The following is a 14,972-nucleotide window of genomic DNA, read 5'->3' as shown; positions in this document are numbered from 1 at the left end:
TGTTCATATGTTGTTACTAGTAAACGATTGACCCCTAAGAGTGATTAGCATCTAATTTCTCCTTACAATATCACCCCTGAGTCAAACATTATGGTCACGAGAATAAACTAAGCTAAGCTCCTACACATAGAAGACAGTATGGAGAACATGCATACTGATCAGTATTAGAGTGTAAAGAGTAAAACGAACTGTAAGAGTTGAAATTTGTACTTTGTCGCCACGCCTGCATGTTATAAGCGAGATGTAGCATGCGCAGCATGGCCGAGGTGTCCTGACACAGACCTGAGCTTATCTCCATCACAGCACCACATGGTGAATATACATTGTTGCAATTTCTCCAGTTATCAATGTTAGTCCAAGGCGGGTTACCCCCTGATTTTTTTCAGATTACCCAAGTCTTTTGCCGGTACTCATTTGTACTCCTGGATTAAGGAAAGCAATGTGATAGGACCGCTCCAGAACTGAACTGAATTTGAATGTTCATCAGAACTAAAACTACTACAAATGTTGTCGTAAAATGTTCTGATGATATATCTTTTACCAACCCACGCTAATGTGTAAACAAAATTAATTTTTTTATCGCAATGTGGTCTTTACACTTATTCTTTGTTCTGAACTGGTTTCTCTACTTTCCGCCACCTTACAAGCTGATTCTACAACGCAAAATTGCGTTAGAAAAACACATGTCAAAATTGTTTAATCAGTTGTGAAATCTTGCCGCTGTCATTCAAACTACACCAAAATGAACGAAACGTAAATTACTTTTATTTATTATTCTTTACTTTTTGGCAAGTCTGGTGTTAGTCCAGCTATTCTTTTGATCGACTGTTGCAGAACTGGGGCAAAAATATAATGCACAGGAACCTCAATTCCCAACCCCCCCTCCCCTCCCATCTGACAAAAATCCAACGCGACGAAGCAGACTGTGCCATTCTCAGTTTATTGAGGGCGCGGGAAATCAGACAATAAGGCCGTAATGAGATGTTGTTGTTCTTCTTTGTTCGAATCAGGTCTTGGAAAACATTATTTATCAAAAAATGTGTAAGGATATTGTGCATGCAAATCTCCTGCTAAAACTTAATCAAATTAGAATTATTGCTTTTCCCGATAAGAGGCCAAGGTTACACCAGTTCTCTATTTCCTTGTAGGACTGGAGATTCTCTAGAGAGATTGATACAGTCGGCTCACTCTCTGATTCATCAAACATGGCTACAGGTCGATTGTCCAATAGTTCTCCTCGACTCTTTTCTCGAAAATCCTTAGGTCAAACTGCGATGCATCACATAAACAGATTAAGACACTGATTTAAACAACAGAAAGAACCAGACGCGAAAATACCACTGGACATAAACAAACAGCATTCCTACGGACTCCTTGTCTCACAGTACGTAAGCTTGACATGCTACGACGCAACGGTATGACGTCATAGTTCATATTCATATCAGCAAGAGTCTTTTTTGCTTACGTACAGTCTTTAAAATCATCTTAAAAACCGCTTACGTACAAATTTTTAACCTTATACACCGCAATAAACAATATGCAGTTTATTTTTAAACCATCATCATTTTTTAAATCCGTTTAGGTCGAATAATCGGCAAGGAACAAATTTAGAAAGGTTCAGATACAGGTCGTAAAGCACTAGGTATTTTAAGAGCCCAATATCATTCAAGTTCCTAATTACCTTCGTGACCAAAGCCTAAGTCTTTGAAAAATTTTATGGGATCACAGAATTATGAGTGAGTAGAGTACATCAGGGCTTTTTTGTCATGGAAACATCTCTATCGTTTTCGTGTATTGCAGTTTGTCTTTTAATCTTCTGGTTTAATCACCATCGTTAACTGTTTCGATACTTGTATCTGCATCTTCCTGTTCTCGTGACACTAATTTTAAAATCTGAGATTCATCCCAACGCCGACGTCTTTTCTTTTAAAACCCTTGAAATATAACAATGGCCAATCACTGAAAAAAATATCAACTACTTTTCAAGGCGCCTGTTTGTTTTATCACGTCAAAGCTACCATTAGTTATTCAACTTATTTTATTACCCACCGTTAGTACAGAGCTCAGATGACACATTTTTTAAAGAGAGGAATTATCGATGTTAATTCGTCCTTCTTTTGCAAATTGAAAATCATCGTTCCTAGTTGTTTTACATTGCTGCAACGTATAAAAGGCTGTAGGAAAGCATCTTAAGGCTCCAAGGGGTTTGCACGAGTCTTGCTATTATCGTCGGTTTCAGTCTTACCTCTGGTGAGCAGCTCATAATGTTTCGATAATTTTAAAATATTCGCCCTAGTCGATGTGTCTCGCAAAGTAAAGAAAATACAAAGTGCCAATGTCAAATACAGTATTGCCTTTTCACAGCGAACACTTAAACTTTATCTTACATTTAAGTGAGTTCACGCGCGTGTGATTGATTTTTTTTCATAACAAGTCAAGGTCTCGGACAACTTATCGGAACACAACGCAGCTGAAACCAAATATCTGCGCATTTCGGTCGTTTCATGATAGACAGATCATTTTTTTTTAAACAACTTCAACTCGTCAATTTGCTGGGTCAAGTTTTTCGAAGTATTTCTGGAATGGTATACGTCGCCGGTTTCAGTGACTCTGGTACGTATCTTCGGAAAGATTAGAAACAAACGGAAGATATATATATATGTATATATATATAGGGAACGTATAACATGTACGAGTATCTGCAACCATTTGAAAAACACCGATATAGTTACGTCATTAATATTGCCAATATTGCCATCATCAACTTTGTTTTGGTTACGGTTTTTCTTTTTGAATACAACGAGTGCTTTCCCTTTTTCACACACCCTGCCTCGAACCCAGGATTCTTCAGGAGTCAAAATTCAAGATGGCGGGGAGGCAGTCCAGTCATCGCTTACACCGCGGAAGAATAACGACAATTTTTGCCACTAAAGTGAGACTGACAAAGGTGAATCTCTTTCTGTCTCCCCTGTACCAATGCTAGAAATAGGTGTTTCGTTGCAAGAGTCCCAGAGAAAAAGATGTTCGTTGCTCTATATTTGCCAGTTCCTTGAGTTATGTTGTCACAACAGCGCGGAAAGGAAGTTGTTGACTGGGTTTTTTCTCTATCACAGTCTCATTTTCCTTGATCCAAAACAACATTTCCTTCAATATTTATAATGGTCTCAACGAAGTGTGTACCAAGGAAATACTATACTGAAAATTCGAATCTATCTTGTTAGTCATGTAAACCTTTGCCTGAGGGCTGTATTCCACTCGATTTTGTAAAGATTTGAATCAGTTGTATTTCAGTTTTGCTCATCAAATATGGGACATCTCCACCCTACCCGCCTGGCTTAAGAACGGAAGGATATATTGAAAGGAAATGAACCATTGTTGTACAGGAGGTGTAACTTACGTTAGATTTAATGTTATAATCTGTGCCGATATTTCTGTAAAGATCAACGAGAACGGGAAACTAAAAAAATCGATGAGCACACAGGAATATAACTCAGGAAGTGTAAATAATTTTTTTCGAGTTCAAGATACTCCTTAAAAAGGAAACTGGTCATACTATGCCTAATGTCACATCAAACTGAACATGTCATAAAGTGTTGTGTTGTAAAACATCCTAATGAGGATACATTTTGACTTGAAAAGTTGACATTAAATTGTTACCAAAAATTGTCGCCTGCACATGTCAAATTTCTTCCCTAGTTAATACTCAGCAATCAGTACAGCAAAAATGCCTTTTGACATTATTTTATTAGCTGTTAAAATGAAAGCACTAATATCTATGTGAAAATTTAACATATTCTTATACAAACCGGTGAGTAATATTCGGTGAAAGCTTTATTGGCGAATCAGTATACACTCAAGAAGGGTAATTCTTGTACCTTTTAGGTTAGAAAGTTCTATGTATATCAAGTGAGAGTCAGAAACGAGCAATTGTACTCGATGGCTGGTTATGAATTGTCACATAGAAGACGGTTTCTTTTCAAACTTGGACACTAGCCAACTTTCTATCTTACACAGCATAACAGAACTTCATGAACTTAAGAGCTTCTCAGTAAAACTGAATTTAATCACTTCAAGATTTACAATCCAACAGTTTGATATCTTTAATCATCGATCAAATAAAACAGATCTCTTTTCTTCCACATAAATTTTGGACACCAGATACTTAAAGTCATGTTATATGATTCACATTTGTGACGAGAAATTAAAATATAAAGAAAGAAATTAGAATTTGTGTACCAATAATACACTGACATCTACTGACAACAGATTCAGTCTTGATCGAACCGATATTAGGTATCTACAGGTGCTAGATAAAAGCAGTGATTATTTGTGTTAGATAAACTCAAGCAGTGATTATTTCTGCTTGTTCACTATATCCATTAGTGTCTAACCTTCGCAGAATACTCTTCGCATTCCTTAGTAACTTTTGGTACGAAGGTGTTACGAGAATCATGTCCCTGTCTATTCAGAAAAAGATACTTGAGGGAAAGAAACAAAAAGGACACAGAACGTACTCATTGAAAGAAAGTATTTTTGCGAACTGTTACATGACCAACAATTCTCCAATTTCCTCTCTGTGATAAATTCTGCTTCTTCTTTTTCCTCCTCGCAGGATGGGCGCGTTTAGCCACAATCGATTATCACAGCGTTCGCCTTCCATTTTCCCTGCAACCTCTGCATCCGTATTCACGAAAAATTTCACTCTTTCCCAGGCTCCGCGAAACACTGTTGCACGGTGCACTGTTTGATACACGGCGCCGGCACAGCACACAAGATTTGACGTCACCCGGTGATCATTTAAGTTGTTCAAAGAGGAAAAAATGACGTGAGTTTATCCTAACACACATACGTCGCTATTTTTTAACCACACTTGAAAGCTCTCGAACATGCAGACTAAATATCAACATACTTGCGTCTTGCACCGGCTATTTTAAAACTAACAAATATGTATCCGCGTACCTTAAATTTATGCATGAACAACGTTTTCACTGTTCATTTGCAGTTGCCTATGATTGTTCTTTGCCATTTTCCAATGAGAAAAGCATATTTTTGGTAACTATTTTCGAATTTTATTTCACGGCTAAAGTCGTTGAAAGACGAATGCAAAAACCATATGGCGTTGAATTCTATGTATACGATTTTAGACCAGTTCATAGATAGATGAGTTCAAAGTTCAATGAATTTGTCACAAGACTGGAACAAAGAAAACTTGTGATGTCCCGCTGAGGATCCAAACTCAGTTTGAAGCTTAACCATCAAGCGACAGGGAAAGAACATGCAACCATTAAACATGCAAATAACCTGCTTTTACAAACGTGTCTAAAGGGTGTGCTTAAACTCATATTTCAAGTGCGCACAAATCTTACATTATCTTCCTAATTAAGCCATACGGAAAAAATTCATATTTCGAGTAACGATTATGATTTCTGGAGAAACATATTTCGGCCAGCTCATTTCTAAGACAATATTAACTCAAGGATTCAGAGCGTATGTACTAGTTTGTTAACTTAGGCTGCGAAAGAGAAATAAAGTTATCTCTGCATCGATTTGTTGCAGTTTGCGACCTAAACAGTTATTCCTTGAAGATGCGCTCCATTTAGGTACCACTCGTGTTTTTAGTGCTAAATTTGAGCACTCTTTGACTCGCAATCAATGCAATTTTCTGATGGAGATCCAAGAAAATTAAGATTATCAAGCTCTATAAATCCTAGGGTTCTCAACATAGCTTTGAGTGCTTTATTAGAGAGAGGGAAAATTAGGAATTAAAAAACATGATGAATTGTTATGTTCTGCTTTTTCGACGAATATCAGTTATAGTGTCTTGAAGGACAACAAAAAAAGGATATTAAAGGAAAAAATAGAATTTTTCATCCGGACATCTTGAACGCTATCACTTCCTGTAACTGTCGCCTTGGGCCATTTCTGCTCTTATTGTTTCGATAAATCATAACATTACTTGTCAATTTTATTTTATTGATCGAATCGAATTACTTACCAATGAAGTATTCCTTCATATGTAAATTGATTTACGACAAACTATGTTAATAGCAAAACCTGACTCAAATGAGAGAGAGCGCTCATCGACTACCTTTTAACTTAGCTCGAGCCTATGTGACAGTTTGAAAGCGCTTTCCTTCGATCAAAGCTGAATCTTCCACGTTAATATGAAGCGGTTAATTTAATCCCAAAATGATGTCCTTGCCCTCCTCTCTTGGAAATAATTGCAAGCATCACTTTCGAACTGTTAAATATATCTGTGATCTTAAATAGTGTAAAACTTTAATTGAGAATGTCTGGATTTGTGATACTGTTTTTAAATTGTATACGCGTAGAAAACAATATCGGTAGCTGATTTAGTGACTAAAAAATGACAGCATATAATTTTTCTCGATCGATTTTCGCGCTTCAGGTGAAATCCTAAGCGGTTTTACACGCTGGCAGTTTCGTATGACTTTGTTATTTTTTGTGGTATAATTGCTGATCGCTGCAAATTGAATTTCTACCTAATTTACATGTAAAAATTTCGTTTTGCTTAATAGTGTTTGGTGCTGAGTACAATCAATATTAAAAACTTCCTATGAACGTTTTGTTATAACAACAGCCATAAACTGATACCCGTGTTTTCTTTGCTCAGTTTCGAAAACAACATCGAGCTTTCAATACCCGTGGAGTTAAGCCGTTTCTAAACTAAGTTCTTTCTGACGCGAGGGTATAATGGTATTATTCACGGCCGCCAAACTAAATTTACACGCGCAGTCTATATTTAGTGGCAAGCTTCTTTGCTGGTCCGATCGAGTGGGCGAATTGACGCAAATCACATTGCGGAAAATCGTCATATATAGGTCTCAGATCTTGTTTTGAATGGCAAACCAAGACATCATGGATTCTCTGTTTATCATCACATGGAGAAAAATAAAATCGTGGTCCGACTTACTTTTAAGTGGAATTAACTGTATTTGGTACAAAACGTGTTACCAACAGGTTGTGACAGTGTTTAAAGGATTGCTGTTTTCGATTGAAAAGACGCCAATTTGGGTTCCATGTTAAATGCAGCCGCGAAAACTTTTTCTCGCCTCGTTGCCTCAAATCACTTCCTCTAAAAATAAAATTGCTATTTACAGCTCGTAACAAGTGCCCAATTGAACTGCCAAATTAAATGACAACACCAGTATAAAGGCCCTCAAAGGGACGCGTATTGTGTATTGTGTTTGTTGACTTCTTGGAACATTGTTCGTGCTAAGAGCGAACAAAAGACGTAATCAAAAGATACCATGATATCAGGGTAATTGGCCGTAATCCGTATCACATGACCTACTGAACGCTACCTTAAAGCGAATGAGCTATAAATTCACTTCGCACCTCTAACGGTTTCAAATGGTCCGCACCATCGCACAGACTAGCACGTGTCGCATAAAACCCCTCATTGATTTTTCGGGCTGAAATTTCATCAGTTTTGAATTTTAACGTGATTCAACTTGTCAGGTTCGAACTAGCTTTCGTTGTCTCGGTTTTTTGGTTGGTTTCTTCCTTGAAGTTCCTTGTAATATTGCCATGCCAAAGTCCTTCCTTGTGAAAAAGGCGAAGCGCCGACTCGACGAAGTCGGAGAGAGTAATCTCTCGTGTTCTGGTAAGTAAAGCATATAAATATATTTTCCTTACCGTGATAGCGGGTTTCGAATGATCCTAGTTTCCTTTAGTAAACTGAACTGAGAAATCGATGGTGGTAAGTTGCAATTTTGCTTGTGGATTTTTTTGTTACACCGTTATAAATTTGTTTGTTGCGACCGATTTCTTGTACTCAAAGCGGGGAGTATTTGCTGACCGATTATTTAATCGTATCAACATTTCTATCCGCAATCTTTTTTTACGCAACGAGATGTTTTCTAAAATACGCATGCCGAGGTCTTGTTTTTCCTCGAGGGCAAAAGGGTCACGAAAGATTCCACTTTGGACAATAGCGACATGTTTTTCTTCTTCTTTGTCTCGTATTAGTCAATACCTAGAGATTTTCTACCACAAATATTCAAGCTCTTTCGATTTTAATCGCTGAAGACACTCCAAAGTCACGGAAATCTCGTTCTCGTCATAATTATTTCAAGGGCACGGTGGAATCCAATCATTACTGAAGCGCGCTACAAGTCCTTAACAGGTTGTGCTAACACGGGCTTTTTGTATTCTGTGGATGGAACAAAAGGCAAGCGCTCGCCAAAGAACACAACTGAATTGCCGCCCCAGGGGCTCACATTTTATTCTGCGCTAGTGGTGGCATCAACCGCGGATCGTCACGAATTTTTTTTTTTTCAATTTTGCGGTATTTTACACTGCACGTAAATTGCTTTGGGAGGAATTGTAAAATCACTTCGATCAAGAGTTGTCTCAGAACGATCGGGTCGACGGATTGCAATCCTTTGTAAATGATCGGGACAAAAGTGAAAATTGGAAATCCTTTCTTCGAGTTAATTGACAAACGAAACTTAATAGTTCTTTTCAATGGGCTTTCATATTCAAATGCGAAATAAAGATGGTTACATAGAAAAGTTAATGGAAATTGCTATTGACATCTCAAGGTTCGCTTTGTTTGCTCACGGATGTTGCACGCGTCTTCTAAAGGCTTCAAAACGAAACAAATCAAACGAAAGCCTGTCTTCTTTTTGTTCCACTCGAAAACCGTAATTTACACTAAATGAGCAATTTCATTTTCTTTGCAGAGACTTGAACCGGAAACTTAGTCTCGCCACAATGAATTATCATTTGGAACACGATGAAATTTTGAACTGCAATTAAAAACAATTGCCTGAAGTGTTTAAATTTATTGGGAATTTCATATCAGCAAACTTGCGCGTAAATCTAAGTGATGTAACGTTTGTATTTTGTCCTGTAGGTGGCGAGCAGTTGAATTATAACTGAAAATCATCCATCCGCAAAACTATCGCGTGTTTTGTTATACAAAGCAAACGGGCGGGAGAATTAATCCTTTAGGAACCTTGTTTTCTGAGGGGTTATCTCTGACATACAAGATTTAGCCAAATTGGGGTCAGAGGGGCAGGTCTACGGGAAAAACTTCTGCTCAAAATTACCCAAGATGTCACGAAATTGCTACATAAACACGAAAAGCTTGCCAGACTTCTACAGCTGGTTCGGGCAGCGACATGACAGCGTTTTGTTTGACCAGCAAAAGCACACAGCACTCTTAAACTAAACAACGTTTAGTAATTTCCGTTTCTTGCACTTACTGATCACAAACCGTTCAGTTTCAATTGAATCATTTCTGAAAGTTAAATGTTTAAAATGTTTAAAAGAGCCATATACAGTATATATTTGAGATAACACGTTCCGCCCTGTCGACTAAATTCGCGAAAACTTCGCGTCTTTCCTTGAAATAATCCGCTTTATTTCTGAAGTTGTTATGTCGATATGTCAGCATTTCGGGCGTAATTTTGCTAACAACAATTCAACCCAAATTTACATTTTCGTTTCGATTTGACAACGCTCAATTTCTATTCACATATCATTCTGATAGGAAGCGCACACCTGCCTAGGGGATAACGCGTTTTACAGTGTTTTCATTAATAATTCATCCTCGAAGTCAACAGATATAATAAATTGGGATTTTGTTCACGAAAGAATTTATGTACGTTTGACAGGCCGTCAGTTGTTTTTGTTAGCTAATCTGCCCCGTTACATTTAAGAAGCGCCGCGTCATTCTCTTAATTACAATTCACTTAAAACTTGAGATAAGCAATAACAAAGACATCATGCACGTTCAAATACCAGAGTAAATTAATCAGACGGGCAATTATTAAAGCATTTGGTCCCTAAACGTTTGCGGCCAAGTCAAGATTTCAAAAAAGAAAATTTCTCGAGAAAGTTGCATTTTCGTTGACGCGCCCTAAACAAATATAGACAACAATGGCTTTCTGAAAAGCGCTGAGGACTTCGGACCCTCCCGACCAATTCCTCAGCCAATTTCTCGACGGTTTCTTCTAGAATGCTCACACTTTTGATCGTTTGAAAAACAGTTTTAAAATTCAAACAATAAAAATATATTAGTAAATTGAACAGAATGGACTAGTCTTGAACCACACTTCTTGAAATCCCAAGATTTCGAATTTAGGACATAACTTGTGGCCCCTTAAGTTACCGCGACTATCGAGAAACGTGCCTCTCTTTGGAAAAATGTTCTTACATGGCCCTTAGTAACTAATGGAAAAATGTTTTGTTGCAGACAAAAGAGAGCCTTGTGAGTCCCCTACGTCAGCGCTCTCCATGTTGAATCATGGGAAGCAGGAGGAGGACACACCGAGTACGTTACACCACATCATGAAAGACCCATCTAAAGACACGACAGATGCTGCGAGGAACAGTTCAGTTTATAGGGGCAGACCAGCTGAAAGGTTGACGGAAAATTGGCCTTTATTGCCCCACATGTTTTTCTTCCCATCTTTACCAACTCAAGGTAATCCTCTGGCGGAATGTTGTGCGCCTCTAAAAGTGCAAGTCTTGACGAGCAACTCGGTCAAAGATGGCCATTCTCCACCCAATGAAGAAAGCAGAGAACGTGCGCGCAGACTTAATAAGATCGCCGAAAAGATACCAAAACATGCAGAAATACAAGGAACAATCAGAAATAGTGAAATTTTCCCGCCTTGGCTCCTCGATTCTGCGCCAAAGTTTTGGAAATCTGGACTAACCGATGGAGCGCGCCTTCCTCTTCCCAAATTCAATTTTCCCGATTCGAGGATGAACAGAGAACGTGTTGAAATGAACCGTCATCATTTTTACCCTTTTGAAAGAGTTCTTTGGTCAAGAAAGAGAAAAATTGCGGGTAATGAAAGGGAAATCTCCTTGTCACCTCAAAGTTATAGGCTTCTCGAAACATCTCAACTACCAGCGGCCAAGTGGAAAAAGTATAGGAAAAGTCGAGAACACGGTGAGGGGGAACATCAGAAACCAGAAAAAGACAGAAATATCGGACAGGAAAAGGAGTCGAACAGAGTGCATGATAAAGATAACATGGAACAGAAAGTACAGTCGAGAAAATTGCCAGGCCGAGTGCTCACAAATCGCATGGAATCTGAACACAACCCCAGGAATATTAAACACCACCAAGATCCTACCGATTGGCACATCGTCGTGCCGAGCAGATTGGCAGAGGGAATGTTCAATTATCATGATCCGTATTCGTTATGGGGACAAAGCGCTGCCGTAACAAGTTCTGTGTGGGTTCCTGACGTTTTAAAGACTGCATCGAAAGAAGATGTCACTGGAGATGCGAATGGCTCCAAGGGAACTGAATTATGGACGTTTAAAACAAAGAAAGAAGGAGAAGTTTCTTGTAAAGCCAAAGAAGAAACTGCAGTCTTTAATCAGAAGGAAGAAGACAGGAATACTTTCCAGCCCAAGCTGAATTCTGAAAACCAAATGGCGTGGTTCAAAAAGGGCTCCCTTAGTCCAAAACTTATAAAGGAAGATTCGTGTGACAACAAATCTGTTCTCAGTTTCTCTAACGACGAAGATCACGTTCGAGATTTTCAAAGAAATCTAAGGAAAGAAGAAGAGATTTTTAAAGATGACACAAGAAGTTCACCAGATCACAGTACTATCAAAGATGTTAATTTGCATAAACTTGTGACATTTGGTCACCAGAATGCAAACTTATCCAGACGTTTTAGCCCGGTGGAAATTAGAGATGGGAAATTATCTTCTGTGTCGTTCAGATCTCCAGAACGGGTAAGCCCAAGCAACGACGCGATCAACTTAAAGAAAAGGAAAGAATCTGACTCTTTGCTGCTCCACCAAGACGCCAAAATGAACGTTGTTGAAAAGTCAAACGACGAGGTTCTTCCGTATTCCTCGTCGTTTTGGCTTCTCAGCAAAGAACCATCCAGAGTATCCCAGGGTAGTGTTCGCCCAAAATTACCTGTTGTAGCTTCCAGCCCTTCCTATTGGATGACGAAAAATGGAGCTCATGAAAATGCGAAAAAGGAATCCCCGAACGGAACTAACAGCCACAGATGTGAAATATGCAACAGTGCGTTTCCACTTCGTCGTCTTCTCAACCGCCACCTTAAAACACATTCATTCTATAAGCGTTACACTTGCTCCTACTGTGACAAAGGCTTCAATGACACGTTTGACCTGAAGCGTCATGTAAGAACACACACTGGAATAAAACCTTTCAAGTGTGAGCAGTGTGACAAGTCGTTCACTCAACGATGCTCTTTGGAGGCACATCAAACACGGGTACACGGCATAGTGCACAAGTTTGGTTTCCGTGAGAGACGCTCGAAGATGTTCGTGTGCGAAGAATGTGGAGCCACGTTTAAAGACAGCCAGTCAGAATTCATGACCCACATGGCGAGTATGCACCCAAATCGAGAGAGAGGTCCATGGATGAACAAAAACACAAACCTCTGCTCACAAGTTATAACATTTTGAAACACTGAATACCTTTCATTGTTATCATCATCATTTTTGTCGTTAGTATCATCATGATTATCATTAACACCATCTCAACATAGCTATGCCGAATTTTCTCAAGCTATTTCTACAAATTTTTAGCTCTAGTTGCCTTCACCGAGGAGGGAATGATCGTTTAATCATACACATTCCCAGTGTAACAGTCTTAGACGACGGTTTCGCATAAACTGAACTAAACAGATAGACAGATACGCTGTTGTCCATACATTTTTAATACCGCAACAGAAAACCGGCAAGAATTTGTTTAACAATCTTGAGCATCTTAAGTTGGCGATCGTTCCCTTCATTCTTTTCACTGTAATGCTTGATTTAGCAGCGATACCTTAGGGAGAAATCAGACGCTGGTCACCCTCAGGGGTTACAGAGTTAAACACACAAACACCAGCGCCGCAGAATATCAGTCGCATCTGAAATTCATACTATGAAAATCGAAACCTGGGTGCTCTTTTCAACTAATTGTATCAAGTTTTATTGAAACAATTTCACATCACAGTTTACACTTCAGCATTTTCGAGTCTGTTTTCGATTTAAATGACATCAGAGATTTGTGAAATCTTTCACTCTCAACATTATGATATCTATACTTTCTAGCGCAGTTTCATTCTGTAAATAAATAGTTCTGTGGAGTCAGTAGTCCTTTAACGAGAGAGCATCCCATCCTCTTTTCGAATCCTCTTGAGAGTTAAAGAGGATGCAAATTCAAGCTTACAACTTAGATTTATAAATTAAAAATTGGGTCTGACGAACAGTTCTGCTGTTAGTAATTCAACATCAAATCACGTCTTTGAATCATGTTTTAAGAGAGAATAAAGATGAAATTACCTATGAGTCTATAAGGAAATCATCGATATTTTTGTCAAACTCAAGTACCCAGTCTAACATACCACGAAAAGGCAACTTTGGTGACTTTGAACTATATTGCTAGTTTGGTCTGATAGCTTATTTTGGGACGAAAATTACTTCTGTTAAAAATTAGGGTGCATCACGTGGGATACTCACAACTGCCGTTCTACAATTTTGACGAGTAAAGCGGTCAAATCATATCAGACAAGAGAGTATTGGATTTAATTGAAGTATAGCCACATAACAGAAGCTATTTTTGCCCTGAAAGTGGCATTTCCGACCGCGAAAATTAATCATAGAATTGAACTTCGTAAATGCGGAAAAAGCGAAATGGGGTTGAACACTAGAACGGCTTAGAAAAAAAGCAATCTGAAGAAGATATTGTCGGGACAAAAGAGGAACACAGAATCGTAGCTGTCCCATCGAATTAATGGAGTGTTGAAATAAAACGGATTTGGTTGCCACATTTTAATGCAGGCTTAACTTATGAAGACATTTCCTTCACATATCAAATATTGAAAGACATAACAAAACAGTTATTGCGTGCGCTAAATCCAGAATTTTCAAGATTGCAGTAAGTGTTAATATCCGCCGACGGCTGGCGTCACTAAACAACCTAAACACCTTGCTTTTGATCGTTAATGTTCCAAGCATTTTTACAAAAGAAAAAAATTCACTGTTTACTTGTTTATCATCGGCTTCTAGCAACCCCGAGACGTTGTTTTTTCTTTTTTGTGGTCAATGATTCGACCTCATAGTGGGATGAAAGAGGTTTCATAGATTGCTTCAGTCATCATTGTCAAGTTGAGTGATAAGGAAATTTGAATTAGGAAATAGTGGTTCGATATTCTGAACTTGAAATTGTGATGTGTCGTGACATCGCCGAACCGGAATACATCGCCGAAATTTTTTCAGTTGGCAACCTATGTTGCTAATCTCTAATTCTGCTTCCTGTTCGATACTATGCAAGGGAGATATATCGATATATTTTCTAGTTACCATCTAAATATTTGTTATTATTTATTAGAGACAGCATTCTTGTTCTTATCAAGTTTTCTTCTCAAATCATTTACCCCGAAGTTCAGGACTCAATTGTAGCGATAACAACTGAAACGAAAAGACCAAGCTTGCATGAGCACGGAAGTTTATTGGGAGATTGTTCACCAACAAACGCCAGGGAGTCTATATTAACAAGGCAACGTTGCAAATTTAATGCTATGAAACTTAACCTTTACCAATTATAGCTTACATTGCTCACGTACAGAAAACTTTACAAAGACGTTTTGATTTGACAACTGCTCACACTGTTTTGAAAGCAACGTATGGTAACCAAGTAACGATACTATTGGCTTAATCCTTAGCATACAATGCGTAGAGTGGCCGATAAGTCATTGATCAGTTATTTATAAAGTCTATCATGACAGAAATAATGAAATAACAAGTTAGCTTATTATCCACCGTTACTGATTTACAAACCCGTTTATCTTATTTCATGTGTCAGCTAAAATGGTTATTGAGGTCACCGCATATTTTGGCAATAGAATTCTGACAGAATTCCGGTAAGATTGCAAGAGCTCTAAACGTGCAGATCGTTGGGAAAGTTTCACGGTCACACAGCATAGACAAGGGTAATTAACGATTGTTAGAGA

The 14,972-nt window shown here is 38.4% G+C and overlaps 1 protein-coding gene across 1 annotated transcript; it reads left to right on the top strand.

Moving 5' to 3' along the window:
• Positions 1–7,388: 7,388 nt before the first annotated feature.
• Positions 7,389–13,303, top strand: LOC131792446 (uncharacterized). Its single transcript, XM_059109813.2, has 2 exons — positions 7,389–7,627; positions 10,226–13,303. The coding sequence occupies exons 1-2, from the start codon at positions 7,552–7,554 to the stop codon at positions 12,436–12,438; spliced, it is 2,289 nt and encodes a 762-aa protein (XP_058965796.2). The 5' UTR covers positions 7,389–7,551; the 3' UTR covers positions 12,439–13,303.
• The last annotated feature ends 1,669 nt before the right edge of the window (positions 13,304–14,972 follow it).

This window comes from Pocillopora verrucosa, chromosome 6 (genome assembly GCF_036669915.1).
Source record: "Pocillopora verrucosa isolate sample1 chromosome 6, ASM3666991v2, whole genome shotgun sequence".
In the NCBI taxonomy this organism is placed as follows: domain Eukaryota; kingdom Metazoa; phylum Cnidaria; class Anthozoa; order Scleractinia; family Pocilloporidae; genus Pocillopora; species Pocillopora verrucosa.
Note: the sequence above shows the minus strand (reverse complement) of the source record. Positions and strands in the feature narration are given on the sequence as shown.